This window comes from Taurulus bubalis, assembly GCF_910589615.1.
Source record: "Taurulus bubalis genome assembly, chromosome: 13".
NCBI lineage: Eukaryota > Metazoa > Chordata > Actinopteri > Perciformes > Cottidae > Taurulus > Taurulus bubalis.
In genome coordinates this window covers 18,828,443-18,849,075 of record NC_136601.1, presented here as the reverse complement: position 1 = coordinate 18,849,075, position 20,633 = coordinate 18,828,443, and the positions used below count along the sequence as shown (strand labels likewise).

At 44.2% G+C, this 20,633-nt stretch overlaps 1 protein-coding gene across 1 annotated transcript in view; it reads right to left on the bottom strand.

Annotated features, from left to right (window-relative positions):
• Positions 1-11,753, bottom strand: part of ablim3 (actin binding LIM protein family, member 3) — a gene marked incomplete at its 5' end in the record, with an annotated part of 40,914 nt that extends 29,161 nt beyond the window's left edge. The window contains 2 exons of the mRNA XM_079228864.1: positions 4,704-4,838; positions 11,741-11,753. Coding sequence (XP_079084990.1) covers positions 4,704-4,838; positions 11,741-11,753 — 148 coding nt within the window. The remainder of the gene's footprint in view (positions 1-4,703; positions 4,839-11,740) is intronic.
• Between the last annotated feature and the right edge of the window lie 8,880 nt (positions 11,754-20,633).

The following is a 20,633-nucleotide window of genomic DNA, read 5'->3' as shown; positions in this document are numbered from 1 at the left end:
CAGTGGAGTCCCTTCATACCAGCAGACCAGCCCCGCCGCTGAGGCCTTCAGCTTTTAACCCTCTGAGGGCTGATAAGACACCCAGCGGAGGGGAAAACAGGCGTGAATGAGATCTCTCACACACACATACACAAACTCAGGGATAACCAAACTGCTGCGAGAGATGGGGCCTTGTGATAAGCAATAAAAAATACTCTACAGCTGTGTTTAGTGTGTGAGTGTGTGTGTGTGTGTGTGTGTGTGTGTGTGCGTGCAGCAGGCTTGTCGCTGAATGATCCTCTCTATTGTTTGGAAATTCCACCTTCACTAAGCCAGACACTTGTACACTTGAGCAGCTCCACCTCTCTCTCTCTCTCACTCACACACACACACACACACACACACACACACACACACACACACACACACACACACACACACACACACACACACACACACACACACACACACACACACTTAAAGACAATAGGCAGGGAATCAGTGTGTTAAAATCCCTCAGGACGAAAACGCTTGAGAGAGACAAGCAGGAGGAATAATCTCCGTCATCTATCCCAGATCCTGGAGAGTCAGAGAGGAGGAAGCGTTCCCGTCTCTCTCCGCCGGAATCTCTCCCTAGCAACCAGGCATTGGCGTGGTGATTGGACCAGCGTACCCGCGGTTGCTATAGCTACAGGAAGCTCCCCTTCCCTGTAAACCCCCACTTTTTTTTTCCTGTGATGTGGTTTTCTTTATCTATAACCTCTCTTTCTATTTCTCTTTTTGCTGTTTGTCTTCTCCTCTCCCTCCTTGCCCTTCGCTATGCTTCTCTCTATCTCGACCTGTCCCTCGCCTTCAGAGAACAGAACGGAGGTACAGTACAGTGGGTCGATGTTATTAACACCGAGGTTGAGTGATGGGGCTAATGGCATCCAAAGCTGAACTGACTGAAAAAAAAGGGTCTGTCGAGAAAAAGACAAAGATGCTGCAATTTCACCAGAGCCCTGGTGAGAACACCAGCTAGAAATGGAGCATTAGCAAAGCAGTCAAGTATTTATCTGACCTGTCTGTGTAAATCTGCTATTCCCTTTGGCGCTGTTTTATGAGAACAATCTGTTTTGTCTCTGAAAAATAAAACTACTGGGAGCAGCCCAGCGGTTTATGTGAGAATGTGTCTGTGTTTGCATCTGTGTCTGTCTGTAGTTGTATATTTGTTTCTGTGCTTTCTGTTAGCATGTGAGTGGGCTGCACATCTTGCCTTTGCGTGTGATTTATGTGTGTGTTAGCGTTGCGCCCGCGCCACTGACAGGCCCCGTTGTTACTGTTGGAATCCAAGAGTGCCGATTATGCTTCAGAGGCAGGATAAATGTGGTCACTATGTCATTAGGCCAATATGCACGAGTCAGCCCGTCTGCCTGTAACACAACACCGCATTATCCATACTGTACAGCCCGCCGCCACATTGAGAAGTGCCACAGACACACACACTCACACACTTATATGTCTGGAGTTGATGCATCAATCTGTGAGCTGGCTTCTGTCTTCAGCGTTTTCCACAGACTTTTTCCTTGAGCTGATTGCATGGCGGCTTCTTCGCGCTATAATCAACTGCTGTATAATGGCTTCATAAGAGAGGTTAAACGCACATGATTAGGGATCTGTTCTTCTTCTGACTAATGCTTGAGTGGAGAATTATGATGATGTGTCATAAGGACGGTAATGTGGCTTGATAACATGTGGGGGAAAGATAAAATGACAGACAGGATGGATGGATGTGTGTGTGCTCCCAAAGTCAGTGAAGTGTGTGTCTGTTTAACGCTGCATGATCGTCATCTATTCAGTGGGGCAGACTCAGCCCATTCGAGGAAAAAGGAAAAAAATGGAAACTAGAAAAAAAAAAGGAGGAGGGGAAAAAAAGCAGGAAAAAACTAAGGTTTTATATCATGGTTTTCCAGTGTAAATAAATGGACTGAGGCACATACAATATCATTGGTCAAGGTCAATACCCTAAGAACACAAGTACACAATCTGCTCTGGGGGAAAAAAGAAATCAAATGCTTAAACACACCCCAGTCACAGAGTTCATAAACATGTCCGACAGATCAGGCAATTGGCAGCACACAGTGGATTGTCACTCTGGCGCAATGGTATAATACAGTTTAGCCATTAGCCTCCAAATCGCACGCCCCGCATGCCAATGTCATCCTGTCCCAAGATGAGAAATTGATTTCATGCTTGGGTGACTGTCATCAGGAAAGAAAGGGAGAAAACAAGAGAAAGTAACAGAGGGAGAGGGAGAAAAACTGAGAAAAGGGGCAACCGAGAGATGGAAGAAAATATAGAAATCCGATCTTAAATCCTGCTACTGCATTCACACTCATTCAGCCTCGGAAAGTATACAGCGGAACTAATGACAAGCAGAGAGAGCAGAAGCACAAACAATAGGGAATTGAGTTTATGAAGTTCAAAAGAACATGCAACATGTTTGTGTGTGAGTGGGGGTTGGACACTGAACAATAACAGCTTTAGAAAACTGCTGGCTCTGCAGAGGCCCATACAGGAGAGTATATTATAGACAGGGATGTGGTGGAGTCTGGGCGCACAATAGTGCCCCATTGCCTCATGGGATGAGGAGAGCTCTCTGGAACATGAGAGGGTAGGGCTGTCTGATGGGTGTATTTAACATGATGCTCATCAATGACAGTTTTCCATTATTGCACCGCTGCTGCTAGAGAGAGGGGAATGAAAAGGAAGAAGAGAATCAGATTGGTATTACACTCAAGTGATGATGTAATGTTTAGGCGACACAAACAGCACCCCCATCCCCCCCTCTTTCTCTCTTTTTTTCCTGCTTGCTTCCTGTGTTCACCCCCCTTTTTCTCTGGGGCACAGAATGGAGCCTTCTGATTGGTTAATAGCACCATAGAGATGCTGAGAATATCCACCAACCAGGGCCCGGGTGCCCCTTCACACCGTTACCACAGCAACCCCTCACAACCACCGCGAGCGTGCATGCACGTATGGATGTGCGCACGTATTGTTGATTGCATGTGTGTATGTGTGCACTGTATAGTTCATGTGTTTTTCGTGGGTGAACATGTAACAACATCCCTCCAATGAATAGCCTGCAGTGAGTTCATCTACCAGCTCTGGGCTGAACAACAGTATAGCATCTCAAAGAGTGATAAACTCAACTTACTCAGCTTCTTCTCCTCGAGCTGAAAAGTCAGAAAAACTGCCGGTCTTGAGGACATATTTCACTTAATTTGTGTAATTATGAAAATGGGATTGGATGGTTAATTAAGATAGACATTTGAATGAAATGCGTATGGGTGAAAACGCAAGGAAGGAACACTCAGGTGACACAGAAAATGCTGACAAGATCTACCGTACAAAGGGGAATAATAGTTAATAAATCTAGAAAAATACATTACTCATTCAGATTTATCTGAATATGGAATATGTCAAGACACATTAGAAATAGTGACTCTTTGTGGGAAAATGAAGTATTTTCCATTGGCGGTGAAAATTAGATCAAAATAGAAGATTCAAGCTTTCGAATTCAAAATTTAAAATCTGCTTCGTAAATAAATCGTAGATATAAATCTGGTGTATTTTTTAGTGGTGGTGCAGTCATATACTGATGCATTTCTCACAACATACTTACATTTAACGTACTGCCAAGTTGTATGTGAATCAAATAACTAGAATGCTTTGGCCCTATTCAACTAAGCCAGTGTGACATAACTCAGGTGAGCACATTTTAAACATGGTGAAGAGATATTGGTTTCAGGTGTTAATTATGCTAGATTATGCAAAAATTATAGATTAGTCGATAATCTATCTGCTTGCTTGTTTCAAAATCATCTGCAAATGACTGAACGCAACCATGACTGACTTTACGGCTTTAGAAATGTTATTAACATAAAACTGAGCACACTTGCTGCAGGCTGTACAGCAGCATGACAAATACAATTCCTCGTCTCTTTGATTTCAAATTTGCACATGCATAAAATACTTGACTGTCATAAACCCCTTTAGAAAAGTTGTTTTTGTAATCTTGCTGAGCCAAAGAAAACAAATCATCTCTGCTCGACAGCTTCCAAAATGTTACACTTTCATGTCGTGAACATGTGAAAAAAAGGAATTAAAAAAAAAATGTTAGCCTACATTCTTAAAGCAATAATTTGACTATTTCTTTTTTTTAATTATCATTATTTTTTTAATACATTACAAAATATAAACAAATGTCGCTCAATCGCTGTTGAAGGGGATGTAAGAGGTCACCACTGTTTCTTTTGGAGGTCACCAGGGCTCACCTGAAGCACTGCAAAGCTAGTTGACACAGTGCAACCGAGGGAAATCCTCTCCAAGTTGGCAGCGCAATAACTAGTTAGCTTAGCAGGAGGCTAAGTCCCCTGCAAGGCACTTCTGATCCGTTCCAATACCCACCATGGGCTAATTTGTCAATGCGTGTGTGTGTGTGTGTGTGTGTGTGTGTGTGTGTGTGGTGTGTGTGTGTGTGTGTGTGCGTGCGTGTGTGTGTGTAAGGTAAGGATGTGACCAAGTTGTTTGTTTCTAGTGTACTACCACTATCGCTTGTTTAATTTTAACACCATTTATGACCAGCACCACCCACGCCTGGAGACTTTGTAAAACACACAGCTGTTTGTCTCCTCTACCACTCGCTGTGTTGTGTTGTTTTGGATCGGGCTCCCATGCCTTACCGGTGCAGGTGAAACACTTTACGTGGAAGTGGGTTTCTTGTACTCGCACCACCTCTCCTTTGCAGACTTCCCGACATCGCTGGCACCGGATTAGTCCAGAACTTCGCTCACTTGCAGTAGAACTTTGGTGATAAGCTGCGGAGGACAAAAACACAAACATTTAATATTCTTTTTGTGTTTAGGTAGCAGGCTAGTTGTCTATCTGGACATGCTAAAGTTGGCAGCTTGCGTTCGAGCAGAAAAACCCTCTCTTATCCATTTCTTACACCTTTTCTCTTGTATTTTGGGGATTTGTATAACGTTTACAAAAAAGAAGGATAAAACACTATTCAAACTCTCTATACATGGAATATTGCTTACTAGAGCCCCATGTTTCATCTCATAGTTACTGGCCTAGAATAGAAAAACATAATTGGTTTTTCATGTAGCCTGAAACCAGTGCAGTTTATTGCCACTAATGAAATTAGGCAATGCCATTGTCAATCACATAGAAAACAATAATCACATTTCTTTTGTCTGCAGCCACAACAAATGTCCACTTTAATTGATATAAAAACATAGTTATAATTCAAAATCATAATGGATTTTTTCAACAAGGGTTTTCTTCCCCACAATGCATCGATCCATCACTAGAAGTGGGGCTCTGATTCTCCTCCACTAGACTAGACTGTGGGCAGTTCACATAATAAGATCAGTGTGCTCCGTCAACACTTGTTCTGAAGAAGTGAGGTCTGACACCTATGTAAGCTGGGTAAGCTCCAGGCTTTCTCTCCCACTGTCTATTTCTCTCACACACACACACACACACACACACACACACACACACACACACACACACACACACACACACGGATCTCCTTTCCTCATTATGCATTCGCTTACATGTCAGACTCCTGCCAGCCCAATAGCGCCTTCACATTGGGAAGAAAGCAAGTTCTCGCATACAGCCATAACAGTAATGGAATAAATGCTCTCACAAGCAAAAAGGTCAAAATGATAGAATAATTTGATCTTAAATAAGTGAGGAAAATGAATTTATCTAAGACCACTTCAGCTATTAGAGGCTCTTTAAAGGTCCATCCTCTCCTCTTGGCTATACAGAGATTCTCCTGCATCCACAAGCAGGGACAACCAGCCTCCCAATACCAAGACTGTGCCAGAACAGCTGGGTTCACAGTCTCTTATTTTGCTCCATCTTCCTGAAGGAGCATTTGAGTGGTCCTCCACTCCGTGTGAGGGGTGTAATGGCAGGGTAACCAGCTGTCATTAATGTCTACCTGAGTAGCTGACTGGAGGACTTTGCAGTCAGAGCAGCTTCAGCATATGGGCTGGCGTGACAGAACTGTCTGATTCCATTTCCCTGGATGTATCCTGAAAGACTCGCAGCACTTAAAAAGTCTAACAGCCTAGCACGCTTCCTGAGCACCCTTCGCACGCTCTAAGTTGGACGGCGGTATATGCATAGTGTGTAGGCTGCAGCACGAGTGAGGAGATACATCCATCCATGGGTGCAAGACTGTAGTTCATTTTCCTGTTCAGGGCAGGAGTGTGGGCACTGGAAATATGCAATCATGATTAATTCCCACTCCCGATCTCCCACACTCAAGTCTCTGTTAGTTCATTGTTTCCCTCACAATGCTGGCAGCACCACTGGGACCCACTACCCTGCCTGATAAGTGTCTAGCGTGTGTGTGTTTGTGTGTGTGTGTGTGTGTGTGTGTGTGAGAGACCAGGCACAAAACCAAATGAGCAATACTGATCCCATCAGGTGTGAATGAGAAACAATGGGAACTAATGGCGGTACATGTAAGCCTGTGCCAACACCTATTGGAAGCACACAGGACATTCATTTACAATGCTGACCTTCTGGAATAAGGCCAGAACAAACCTTTTGCACAGTATAACCTCCTCTGTTTTCGCAGCTTAGCCCAGTCAGACTAAGTTAAATAAAAGACACAACATACTGGAAAAACTGAGCAAGATGTTGAGTGAAGACTATCAACACATGCCTAAATGAAACCGGCAGAGGCGTGGCAAAATCCTGCACATTATCAACATTATCATGTATGTTTCAATGAATGAGATGCTTATTACTAGTTGAATGCATGCCAAAATAAAGCACCACCCACGCAGGGAATCCAGGTACACAAACAACTCAGGAGCCGCCGCATTGCGTAACTCTATCTAATTGTGTCAGGGCGTTCATTCTCATTGAACACTGCCATCCTCTCCCCGTCTTAACCCATTATCGAGCTCTCAAACAACCCTTCATCCTCTCCCATGCTGAGGTGTTGAGTCATTCTTCTAATGATAGCCACAGGACTACAGGTGTAATCCACTGACTCCAAATCAGTGGCGAGTGCCCTGGAAGAAAACAGCCTACGGGCCGACAGGTGATGAGAACAGGGACGGGGTCAGGCAGGCCTGACAGCGTCCCCGGGGACGGAGAGGCTGCTGCTATTTCTGCCCCTAACCTGAAAGCCCCGGGGAAGGAACGCGCCGGGAGCTCAGTCACAAGGGATGCTGGGAGATCAGCGGTGACGAGTGAGCGGAGTGAAGAGCGTGGCGAAAGAATCAAAGAGAAGCAATACAAAGACGGTGTGGATTCAAGAAGAAAAATGTGTTGTTTCGCTTTCTATAGCTGGCTTTGTAGTTAGTGATATACTTGTGTTTATCAGCTGTATCAGCGTAACAGGTTAAAAATAAATAAATCAGCAGCTCGTGTAAACAGACCAGTCAGGTTTAAGACAAATCTTATTCAACCACACTAAGCCACTTACATGTTAAGGACTGATATACCTACCTGTTGCTTAAATGTTCATGAGCTAATGTCTACAATATAAATCCAATATAGTAATGCAGCTGCAAAGGCTAGCTATTCATAATAGGATTACAAAGATGTAGGTCATTAGGGTATTGAACAAACCTTATTAACAAGTTGTAATTGGTTAAAGGTGTGTCTAGCTAAGACACATATAGGTTATTTGTATTTTAGGGTCACATAATTGAAGATTCAAGAGGTATTTTTATTGTCATATGCACAGATAACAGGCAGTTATTCTGTACAATGAAAAGCTTATTTTGCTGGGTCCTCCTAACACAGAATTACGATAAACTTTAAGGAAAAAATAAAATAAAATAAACTTAAGGCAAAAAAGTAGAAGGCACAACATATAGTGACAGTATTGCACAAACATATGTATAAAGTGCACTATGCATTGCTACAATACAATATCCAAAGTATGGCCGTGACATGAATGAAGTCACAGCAGCAGCCGTTCACAGTTCAGTGATGTGTGTGTGAGGTGTTGCCTGATGGCCTGCGGGTAGAAACTGTTTGTCAGTCTCGCGGTTCTGGACTGGTGACTCCTGTAGCGTCTGCCTGATGGCAGGAGCGAGAAGAGTCTGTGCTGGGGGTGTATTGTGTCCCTGATGATGTGGGCAGCTCTCCTGGTTACTCTGGTGGAGCAAATGTAAATCAGCATTGCAAAGCAACACTATGCCTTTCCTGTCTGTAATCTAATGCAGCCAATGATCAGGTGTCTCCCCTCCACCCACCATCCCGTCTTTATCTCCCTTTGCGTATGTTAGGACCTTGGCCGGGAGCATTCATCAGAGCAATGATGGTGTCCAGAGATATCACAAACACACCGGTCACACCATGGAGAGAGAGAGAGAGAGAGAGAGAGAGAGAGAGAGAGAGAAAGAGAGAGAGAGAGAGAGAGAGAGAGAGGTCAGACTGATACTGACAGGCTGAATGATCACTCAATCCCACCAGAGGCCAAGGTCATGGAGACAGAAACCTTGAAGCAGCAACATATTCAAGCCACACTGCTGTAGCCTTGAGCTGAATGGGTCTTCTTTATATTCCAGTCATTCAAATTAAATTAAAAAACAGCTTTGTGTTTAAAGATAAAAAGGCAACCGGATGTTTCCATGCAGCACAGTCTCCAGTGTCCTTTCCACAAAGGTTTTGAATGTTCTACACAAATCAAACTGATTACCAGTGAGGTAACAATGACTAGGAATGAACAACAAAAACATGTGCCTCATTTTGTGTACAACTGTAAATACATAGCAGTTATACATGAGTGTCGACTATGAATATTCACGTGTGCGTCCCGGCATCTGTGTTCGCGGCTAACCATCTCTGCCTCCCACCTTTGTTCTTTGTGTTATTGAACTAAGGCGTCTGGCAGGAGGAGTGATAGATGGTGTTCGGATCTGGTTTTGACTGCTCGCCAGATGAGGCCGGAGAGCAGGAACCATATATGATGTTGCTCCGTTCCCTGTCTAACCTTGTTCTGACTCATTCCACTCATCAAACAGAACAAACTCATCTGACATCGAAAGAGAAAAAGAAACATCTATCATTTATTTAATCTCGTACTGTCCTGTGTATCTATACATTTATTTATCTTTCCCTTTCTAGGAGTAGGGCCATGGGAGGACACTGTTTGTCAGTGGGTCATTGGAGCAGTATGTCCATTCATACACTGAGGCCCAGACCAGGTAAAACATGGATATTAACGGTTCCCAGAGGACCATTTTTTTATCATTTTATGAACTCGCTGGCATTTTACCACCATCAAACCAATATTTCCCTTTGAACAACGCTTTGATTCATGACAAGGTATCTATAAAACGCTGGATTTCATCAAACAACACATTCTGTGGTCAGCAGAGGATTCCGGCACTCGAAGCGATCCACTCTTTTCTATTCTGTTGCCTCCACCAGTTATTAGTTTAGCAGGTATTTGGTCATTTTCTAGAATTGGAGAGTCATGGGGAAGCTAGTCAGGATTATTCGTCTGGTAACCATTAAATTAATGTATCAAATTTAGAGCCAATCCATCCTTTTTATTTAATTTTACCTGTATTTAACCAGGATAGTCCTATTGGGATTTTGAATATTTTTTTACAAGAGGGTCCCAGCCAAGATGGCAGGCGTCTGGATCACAGCGGTGGGGTGACCGACACTGCCAGTCCTGGAACATACATGACACTACTTAGTTTAACAAAGAGGACAATTCTTCCACATATATTCCAACTATAGCTTGTGTTAATTCCCATACTTGTCATGCATTCAACCCATAAGTCTCAATCATTAAGTGGCATGAGACGCAGACACGCCTTTATGAAGTTCAGGATGCATTTTGTCTGCTACTTGAGAACTCTCTGCTAAACAGAGAGAACGAGAGGGAAGGAGAGCGGTGCTGTCTGTGATGTATGGCTCTGCAGATCCCTTCAGTTCCATGAGCTCAATGATGAGTGTATTGATCAACATGTGTTTTATCGCTCCCCTGAAACACACATACTGTACAACTTTACTCTGCGGGAATACTTCTTAGCAGACATGAAGTATATCTTAAGTATGTGAAACCAAAGTTCTTTCCGCCTGAAACTGGCCTGCTGCACACACAGTCCGGCCTCAAATGCCAGTCGGGCAGAAAATAGGAGTCTGACCACACACACACACACACACACAACCCAGTGACCAGGAGTGACAGAAGGCCCAGAAGATGAAGACAGACAGTCGGAGCTGTGTGTAATTACTCCGTGTGTGTAGTTGGCCTCTGGGTTATCACATGCAGCGGAAAAGAACAGTCTACACAGCACAGCCCAACAGGCCCATTTCGGCCGTGAGAGTGCTTGAGAGTCAGAGGGCAGCATATGTTTGACTGACTGGAGGGGCGGGAGCTGTGTTCCTGTGCCTAAAAGGCCGGAGTACAGACATGGCACGGCACAGTCGGCCAGGTGTGCAAGTGCTGAGACACACACTCACAGGCACAGGTTTGTGTGCATCTCCTGTTAAAGCACATGCCTTTAAATCACAAGCGCATGTGACAGCTCTCCACACGCTGCACTGCACGCCCTCCTCCCTCCCCTCCTCCTCCTCCTCCTCCTCCTCCTCCTCCTCCTCCTCGGTGTCAGCTGAGAAAAAAAGCATTTTGAAGATTAACAAAAGAATTCTACACATTTCCTCGGGGAGCGTGGAGCTGCGACACCACTCCCGGCACGCAGGGCGCGGGGAACTGGCAGCGCAGTTGAGCCCCGGTACCAGAGGGTTAAGAGCACCGGATGAATAATGTAGGGCCACACAATGACAGGCTGGATTATGAATGATGCAGTAATGCCCGGTTCCTCCTGTTGACACGGAGGTCGGATGCACATGACACCGTCACTTAACGGAGTACCTGGTGTTCATTGACTTCAAGTGGCCTTTACTGACAGCCAAGGGTCAAGGGAGGGGTTGCATTTCTTTCAAAGTCTTCCCTCGGAGATCCACAGGCGGTAACTTGCACGCAACAAAGTGGAGGCACGCATACAGGCGTGCACATGCTCACACAGCTGACCAGCCAGCCCTATGGGGGGAAAGCCCTGATTCAGCTGACAGAGGATCAGGGTCACAGTCAGCTGATACAAGGTCAGCTTAGCATCATGGCAGGCCCCCGGACCGGTCCAGGGTGAGACTCAGACGTATGTGTAATGTGCTGCATCACAGCGAACTGAACTCTATGAGACCGACATGTGGTCAAGTCAGAAAGCTCCAGCGCGAGGGTTTTCGGAAAAGCCTGGGAGGTCTCCCACGAGAGGTCACACATATGCTGGTGGTGGCAAAGAGGACCAGGAAGGAGAGAAGAAGATGAAAGAGGAGTGACAGAGGAGACATTGGGAGGGACCAAGCAACAGCTGTTGTGAGGATGAAGAATCCCAAAAATGCTCCTCTATGGATGATGGATACTTTGACCTCCAGATATACTTTGCTCTCTAAACCTGCTCCAAGTGTATACTAGAGGATTCAAACACATAATGAGAAGAGATGTGTTTCACATTAGTTCCTATAATTCTAATTACAATGGCATTACACGTGTGGGATATCGAGGTGAAGTGGAATTACTTTGCTTTGATATCAACCGTACTTCAGTTGTCACTTTCTCTTCCATCTCTTATACTAGCATTGAGTTGTGCGCTCACATAGAGGTATTGTCCTCGCGCGTCAAGTGGCGAGATAAAGCGCGCAGGAATGGACTTACCACTGGAACTCATGATGCCCACTGTTGTTCTTATTTAAAACAAAGCGCCTCCGTCGAGAATAATCCCATGAAGCGAGGGGAGACCTTCACGGGGCAGTTTACTCCTTCCACAATGTCTCTTTTAAACACATTGAGCGTCCAGTGAACGTCAATGATGCTCCTCGCGCAGCGCAACGCCGCTTCCAGTCTGATTTCTGACAAGGTGGACAGAGCCAGAAAAGAAGGGTACAAAAAAATGTATGATACAAAATAAATAAACGCAGGTTATTTCCAGTAATTACAAAATCCAAAACAGAGCTCCTGTTGTTGCTGTGTGGGAATATCGCCTGTGTTTTTTTCTTTTTTTCTTCTTCTTCTTCTTATTCTTCTTCTTCTTATTCTTCTTCACAGAAACAGGCGTCAGTTGCAACACAATGCTGCTCAGTCGGATTCCACCTTCACATTTTCGCTCGTGGCTGAATCCAGCTCCGCCGCGCTCTCCCTGGCGGTGTGCTGCTGCTGCTGTCAGCGCGCGCCTCTCCACGGCGTCCAGGCAGCCACAGCACACCTGTTCCGGCCTTACCTTTCAAAATAAAATGAACAAAGGGAGTTTCACGGCACTGACCCTGTCTGTGTCCAAGCGTTCAAAGTACAACAATGACGTAAAATACCCTGAAATGGTTAGGTGTTCTCAGATGTGCCTCAACTTGTCCATCAATCTGAAAAGGTGGAAACATACACACATCTGTTGAGAAGGCATTTACTATTATTGTTATTATTATTATTATTATTATTATTATTATTATAGTGGATTGTACTTGAGTTTTCAGTTATTTTTCACATTCTTTTGATGTAATCTAGTTTTAAAAAAAAACTTATTTTCAATATCTCTTAAACGTAGAATTAAGAACATTTTCCAGTTAATTTACACTTTAGTTTGAAGAATCTAGCCATTTGTTAATTATTATTTGATGCTGTTATAGATAAAAACAAATGAAAAAAGCCTTAAATAAACCTATTTAAATACCCCATTCAAATTTTGTAGATTTGAACAGATGACGTTTGTGTGATTGTTTTACAAATTATCAGCATAAATTGTTATTTAAGGGATTGAACATGTGAAATAAAATATGATGTTAACAGTAATATTTGCTCAATCTGCATTGAAATACTAGCAGTTTCCATTGGACAGTATCACATTGTGAAATTGTAGCTTTTAGCACACACCAAATAAGATGCACCTTTTTGTGCATACATCGTATGTCAAGCTGTGTCCTTTAATACACGTGGCATGGATCTGGAGGCTGAATAGCTAATTAGAAGTGATTTTTTAAATGGTTTTATTGTGAAAGTAAAGTAGCCTTATTTCCGGGATCACTCTGCCTCTCTTTTGGTGACTTGACTGCCCTCTCAATATTCTGCGTTTAGCGACGTCACTCTGGGCCGCACATGAACGCTTTGGGGACACTGGAGCCAGAATCCCACTGCAAGAAGTGTTAAGTGTTACGAAGTCATTCGTCTCAGTCTTAATTCATGTTTACACACGAGGTGAGACAGAACTCCTCTATGTCTGAAGCGTTTTTAAATGAACGTAATCATTTGCCAAGCCATATGTGTCATCTGAATCTGGTCGGGAACAATAGGCCTCAGTCAGAATAACACTATAACATTTCAAAACAACTACACAGACGGCCTGAAACACACTGATGTAAAGAGCCCTGGTGACACGGAGACTTGTTGGTGCGTTGAGCAGAGCCGGGCTTTGTTGCTAAAACTGTCCAGACACCGCCCTCTCCTGGAAAGTTGACGTAAGCAAATTTGTTAATTGGATTACCTACAGTGGAGCTGCTGTCGAGGAGTTAAATAAGTAGGTTAATTGCGAAGCTGTTGGCGGATTTACTATGCTGTGTTTGTTTGTAGAATCTCAGTAGTCACCTGACATTGACTTGACCTTTAAATGTATGCCGTACGCTATGACTTTGACTCAGTGGTGTGTTTGCATTCAATGGGTTTCAATCAATGTGGAGAGATCTCCATCTAAAAGGTGAAACATCCATCCGCTGTTTCACAGACAGTCATTGGCCAAACCATGTCATGTTCAAAGGCAGTTTAAGTCAAATGCAACAAACGTCAAAGACCCGACAACATTTAAAAAAACGTCAAGACTACAGACCAAACATCAAGCTTGCAATATATTACAATTTAAAGCAGGTATAGCAAAAAAAAAACAGTTGGACAAACTTGGCTCCTCTATAAATTATATATATAATTATATACATATAAACATAAACTGCCTTATCCTGTGACCTGAGGAAGCCATGGTTCTGAATCCTTGAGGAAACTGGACAATGGAGGGATGTGAGGCGCCTGCCTCTCTCTCTTTCTCTCTCTCTCTCTCTCTTTCTCTCTCTCTCTCTCTCTCTCTCTCTCTCTCTCTCTCTCTCTCTCTCTTTCTCTCTCTCTCTCTCTCTCTCTCTCTCTCTCTCTCTCTCTCTCTCTGCTGCCCTACAGTCTCTTAGCTCTTTGGTTCTGGAGCTCAATGGTTGTACAAGATGTTCTCTCTTTGTCCTTTAATCTGCTTTACTCACTCACTCAGTTCCAACAGAGAGCTTTGTAAAGCTAAAGTGTGGATTTCCGTGAAAGACAAATTCCTTCATTATAGGGCGGCAAGGAGAGCGAACGTCTGTACCGTGTAAATGTGTTCTTCCATCCATTCACTGTCCAACACACCTATAAGGCTGTATAATACCAGATTTTATATTTATGTAATGAGATCCTAATGTTGCTTAGATGGTAAATTGAATACAATGCGCCAGTGTCCTGGATCCCAGTTATTTTCTATGTATGTATCTTATTTTAGCTTACTGACCTGAGTCAAAGCTGATTGTGATCAGTATGGATAATGATTCACTTAAATGAGCCATCTTAATCAGGGTGTGTGTGTATGTGTGTGGGTGTGACACTATGCAGTGGGTGCCCTGCGGGCCTGGCGTGTGCCGGGTGCGGATTGTGCTTGTGTGTCCTGCGTTGAGCTTTTGTCCTCCGCACTGATGGGGCAGAAAAACAGGAAGCTGGCCTTCCTGTGCACTGAAGGCAGCGGGGCAGGAGGCCGCGAAGGCGCCAGGGCTCCCTGATCGACAGTAAAGGCAAACATCTCCTGATGTGTGTTGTTACTGGAACAAACCTGCACAGGGTTGACATCACTTCTGACGGAAACTGTTTCCTGACATGACAGTCGGTGTAAAAGAGTGTAAAACACTGAGCACACATTATTCTCTTTATGAGCTGTAAACACAGGACTGAGGTCATGCTTTGGTTGCAGGCCTCATGTATTATTGACACATTGTTTTGACTAATCATCCACTCTGTGTTTTTCTATTGGAGGTAGTTTTGTTTGTCCCACACACACACGCACACGCACACGCACACACACACACAGACACACACACAGACACACACATCGGCCGTATGTCCACTATCAGCACTATGCTGCATTCTTCACAAACCCCTGACAATCCTTGCACTTTGTCCAACCACATGGGCAGGGGAAAGTACACACACACACACACACACACACACACACACACACACACACACACACACACACACACACACACACACACACACACACACACACACATTGCTTTGCTGATATCTACCCATTCCCGTTTATTTCTAGTTTGTTGCTAGTCAATACACACATTCACACTTTTTCTTTGACTCTCTCTCTCATGTGCTCACACACACACACACACACACACACACACACACACACACACACACACACACACTCACACGCACACACACCATTTGCAAACGGAGCAGAGTAAATGGTCTGTGTCCTGCAGCCTTGCATAGCCAATTGCATGATCACATGGGCAGTGCAGGGCTGCTATTCTGTGTTCAGGGTGACTTTGTCATGGTACACTGGGGGTTGGGGATACACAATCAGTTTATATTTAACTAAGCAGGCAAAAAAAACCCAAAGGAAACCAAAGCAACGCTGGTCCGGGGAATCATATCTTCCCACACACAGATAGGGATTGACATGACTGAGAAAAAGTGAAAATAATATAATCAGTGGTAGTTGGGAGAGGTCACTGGTGAATACTTGACATTTCCAGGCATTACAGTACACTCAGTGGAATGCTGGCACTGTGTGTGTGGCTTGAGGGGCAGGAGTGTGAAGCACCTCAGGAATGAAGATGAGGTGTGGACGCAGCAATTGTGCAAACCAGCTGATAGTATGTATGTGACGCTAACCTGCTGTCTGTGTGTGCGTCGGACAAAACTGGTGCGACTAGTGTGGAAGAATGAGGAAATAGACTCTAAATGGGAAGCGGTGACACATAATAGCCAGGGTTTCATAACTTCTAACATGATTAGAATGCAATTATAACCTGACCTCTTTTCACTGGTTGAGTCTCCTTTCAGGGTTTCCAAACTTTGACTGCGAGAGAGAGTGTGTGTGTGTTTGTGTGTTTTGTATGTGTGTGTGTGCGTGCGTGCGTGTGCGTGCATGTGTGTGTGTGTGTGGGGTGAGAGAGAGAGGGGGCTGTGTCCTTGTTGTCCCACAGAAATCATGGGAGGAGTTAACAGCAAAACTTCCTCAGTCAGTGACATGCCGTCTGGGATAGCCTCTGTAGCGCTCGGAGGCACAAACACACACAGACTCACACACCCACTGACCTACACGCTTATTTTTCTGTTCCCCCCCCTCTGACAGCGGAGAATGACAGCAGTTTCGGCAGCTGTCGTGAGACGCAGCTCACCCGTTAAATGGTGAGACGACACACACAGAGGCATAGAGATACACACATTCTGCAACGCACATGAGGAATGACACCAGACGGGAGAGCTGGAAGCAGCAGAGAGGTAAGAGTTGTCTTTTTCTTCCACTTTTAATACGTCTTTCTGTGTGATAAACTCTTCTGTTTACCAGGTATAACACTGCTGCACTTTGCACTTGTACAATAAAGTTGCTGTCAGTCAGGTCTAGGCTGGACAATACAGCTGTCACGCCGTTCCTTATTCTGTGTACTAGGTGCTTGGTAATGAATGTAAAAGCTTCCAAAACTCTTGGAAACTGATGGACCAACACATGACCAACCCGAGTCTTCTTATGTCTTCATCCCATTAATAATACTGGGATTATACTTCCTTAATGTTTGTTTTAGTGTTGTTCAAATGCCGCTATGCAACAGTGTGGGAATCTCCCTGCAGGGAGCTCTGTCCTAGACACACAGGCATGTGAGTGAGCTAACAGGGGGTTAGTCTAAACTTAGAGTCCATAACCCCCATCTCATATTACTCTCCACTAACTCCTGTACCACATTTTCCGAATCTACAAACCCAGATTGTCCACATCCGCAGTCACCAACACCTCAAACATCCCCTTTTTTGTCCTGTGTTTGAACACAGCCAGACGCTGCTGACACCATGTGTTTCTTATTAGGTTGAAAGCTATTGTCACGGACTGCTGACTGTCACCATTGCAGTCCAGGCGTTTGATGTGGTTTCAGACTGCATGGGGACTATAAGGTCATTTGTGGCATGTGGTCATTGGACTCGGCAGCCCCTGTCATTGCAGGCAGCGAAGGCTTTGTTTGTAGCTTTAATCATATGTTTGCAGCTTGTATGAGGCTTTAGTAACACTGTCCACAGTGTGCAGTCATCGTGTCATACAGGGGGAAGGCTTCCAGCTGACAGGAAACAATAGCTAGATCAACAGGTGTTCAGTATTAGAGAGTATTGATGCTAATTCTGCACAGCATCACATTGTTTTCACTGACAAAGTCTCTGTATGTTTTAAAGTGGATGTCACTGGAGACTACAGTTGTCCCTCCAGCAGCGTTTGGTGCAAACAAAAGCCTGGCATGTGACCGCACATATCGGCCTTGAGCAGTCTGTGTTTATTAGATTAGACAGACTCTGTTGCTCGATGCAAAACAAGCAGCGCAGTCTAAAGGGGGTCAGGATATGCCCTGACACGCATTCGGCCTGTTTACAGCTTTCTGCCTCACAAGATGCACACGCACAGATTCAATCACGACCAGTCAGCCGCCGCGTAAACAAGATGAAGAGGCCGGTGTCGGACAAGGATGTCAGCCTCTTTCTCCGGCGTGTCAAGCAGCGAATGATTAGGTCACAAAGGAGGAAAAAACTGTATGCATTTGTTTTCCTTGATGAGGGATTACATGCAATGACTGAACTCACATAATGCATCATGCACAGAGCATAGGCCTCTCTCACTCGGTAATGGAACACGAAATGTCTTCATCGCCACAGCATCAATTTAAAAGATTTATCTTGTAGCGACTCAGAGATCTGTGATTTTTTTCCTTTGTTTGCGAAAGTCTGGCTGGCCTGCATTTAGAAAATGGTAGCGTTAGAGGATATAGGCAAGGTGTGGGAATTTATTCGACAGGGAAGGCCTCATGAAAGATGATACCTAGTTGCATTATGGGAAGTTGTGGGCCTATGACTCATATAAGGTGCTTACAGTTCAGGACACTGCCTCTTCAATTTGGACAATTCTTTCTTTAATCTGTTTTACACGAGCCCCTTCAATTTTTACGGAAGTGCAATGATAAATCCCTGAAGGTTGTTCAGTAGTCAGGTCATCATTGAGAGCCAGGAGCCGTCACAAAAAAACCCAGATCAATCTGAACCCTAAGTTTACATTTAGCTGAGCATGTATCTACAGTCTGATGTCATCCTAACAGAAAGCGCTATGGGTGGATGAAATGCCGGTAAAAAGTATTGTTGTTCTGCCCCACATTTTTATGTTGCTTTAGTGACATTTAGTGGTGTAGTATGTTATTGCATTTGTGTTCTTATATTTAACCCTCCTTTCTTGCCGTAGTAAGTCCCTTTAGTTTCTGTCTAATGAAAAATACAGCAGCTAGGCTAGTTTTCCATTTTCAACGTTGGTAGCCTTTGATGGCCTAAATCTGCAAGTATTTCTGTATGTAGTGAGTAAATGTCTACTTTGATATATTCTTTGTGTGCTTTAGAACATTTATGTTGTAGTTATAGATGCCCATCGCTAATAACATTTTCCTATTAACATCAATATTGAAATGAGCTTAGATGCTAACTCCTGCACATCTCATGATAATGGTTGTTAGCTAAGTTATATGCTACATTTTAATTGTATATTCCTGTACCTGTATACAGTCGGTTTGTACATGTTAAAATGAATATTAATGAATATTGTTATGTGTCCACTGTTTTACAAAACTAAAAGCCTGTAAACAACCGATATATTTTAAAACAAACATTTTCCCTCAACTGATCATTTCAAGCCCAAGAACCTCTCAATAAAACAGACTTATAACGTTGTGGAAGTTGACAGGCTAGACTTATGTTGAATTTATAATTCATAACAATATGATATACTACAATATTTTCACATTAAAGGCATTGTGGTTGAACTATACTTTTAATGATTTCATATTGTATTTATATCTTGTGAAGCTAGCTTGCTTTATCTGATTCAATTTAAAATAACTTGGTCAACTCTCTGGTCATCAGTGAGTTCATGGTATTCCCAGTACTATATCATTATAGATGTCTGATTGATATATTAGCTATCCTCTCGTCTTTAATGCAGATATTTAATACAACTGATTCTCCTCATCTTCAGCTCCAAATACATAGAAGGAGATTGGTTTTCCAGCTGGCTGCTAAAGGTTGTTGTACTTCATACTATCATTGTGACACACCCTGAAAAGGAACACCACACCCGACACATCTTTATGATCTGGCACTATCGGGGCATTACATTACTGCCTGGGTGAACACGCTGTGACGGATCATTACCATTATCTAGTTTACTTCCATCAAACAAGAGCTCCCCGTCTACACTCGGTGTGCTGCAGAGAACATTATAATCACACTCTGAAGGAAGCCTTTATTTCCTTCTTAGATAGTAAAAGGTCACACGAGGTCAATGATTCTGATCTTCCGCATCCCTCTGCCTGTCTTCTCATGTCTGCAACCCATCCGATGGCAGAGAGTTGTGTTGAATTGTGAGATGTTGATGAACTGATCCTCGATCTATGCCACTAGGCTACTCTCCCCCTCCCCTCAATGTGACCTTGCAGCCTGTCCCTGTGTGGCGTTGCCTTACAGCGGCTCAGCAATACGCACACAAGACACACACATCGTCTCTGACAAACATTCTGTGCATATTTTCACTGACACACATGGGGAACACACAGGGAAGCTCTCACTGAGGCCTGCCCCCTTCCCACTCCCCAAAGAAACTAACACACACACACACACACACACACACACACACACACACACACACACACACACACACACACTGATACCAATCGCAGAAAGTGCTTTGTGCATTCACTGACTTTGACTGGGCAGCTACTGGAGAGAGAGAGAGAGAGAGAGAGAGAGAGAGAGAGAGAGAGAGAGAGAGAGAGAGAAAGAGAAAAAGAGAGAGAGAGAGAGAGAGAGGCTAGTGGGAGGAGGGAGATGGAGACAGCAAGAGGGATTACAAAAAGAAGCAGACCCAGACAGATAGAGGAGAAGAGGAGATAAGACTTGCAGTGGGACAGAGGGGACACATCCAGTACACACTAACTGGTGGAGAAGACGCAGTGAACGGGACAGGATAGCCAATACAGAAATAGGAAGGGAAACAGGGCTTGTCCAACAGAGAGGAAGAGAGTTGTTGTTAAAGGGGGTGGTTGGTGGGGAGGCGATCTGATGGCATTGATCTCTGGGAGCTGCCAGCTCCTGGGACAGATGGCGTCTTGTTGCTGCAGACCGCTGCTCAACTCCTGCTGCTGTGGACCGTTCCTCAAAGTCTGCCTCTCCTCCTTCACAGGTCTGTCCCAGCACGCTCTCTGCGCTGCTGCTGTGCCGTCATGAGCCGAACGGCTACATTCAG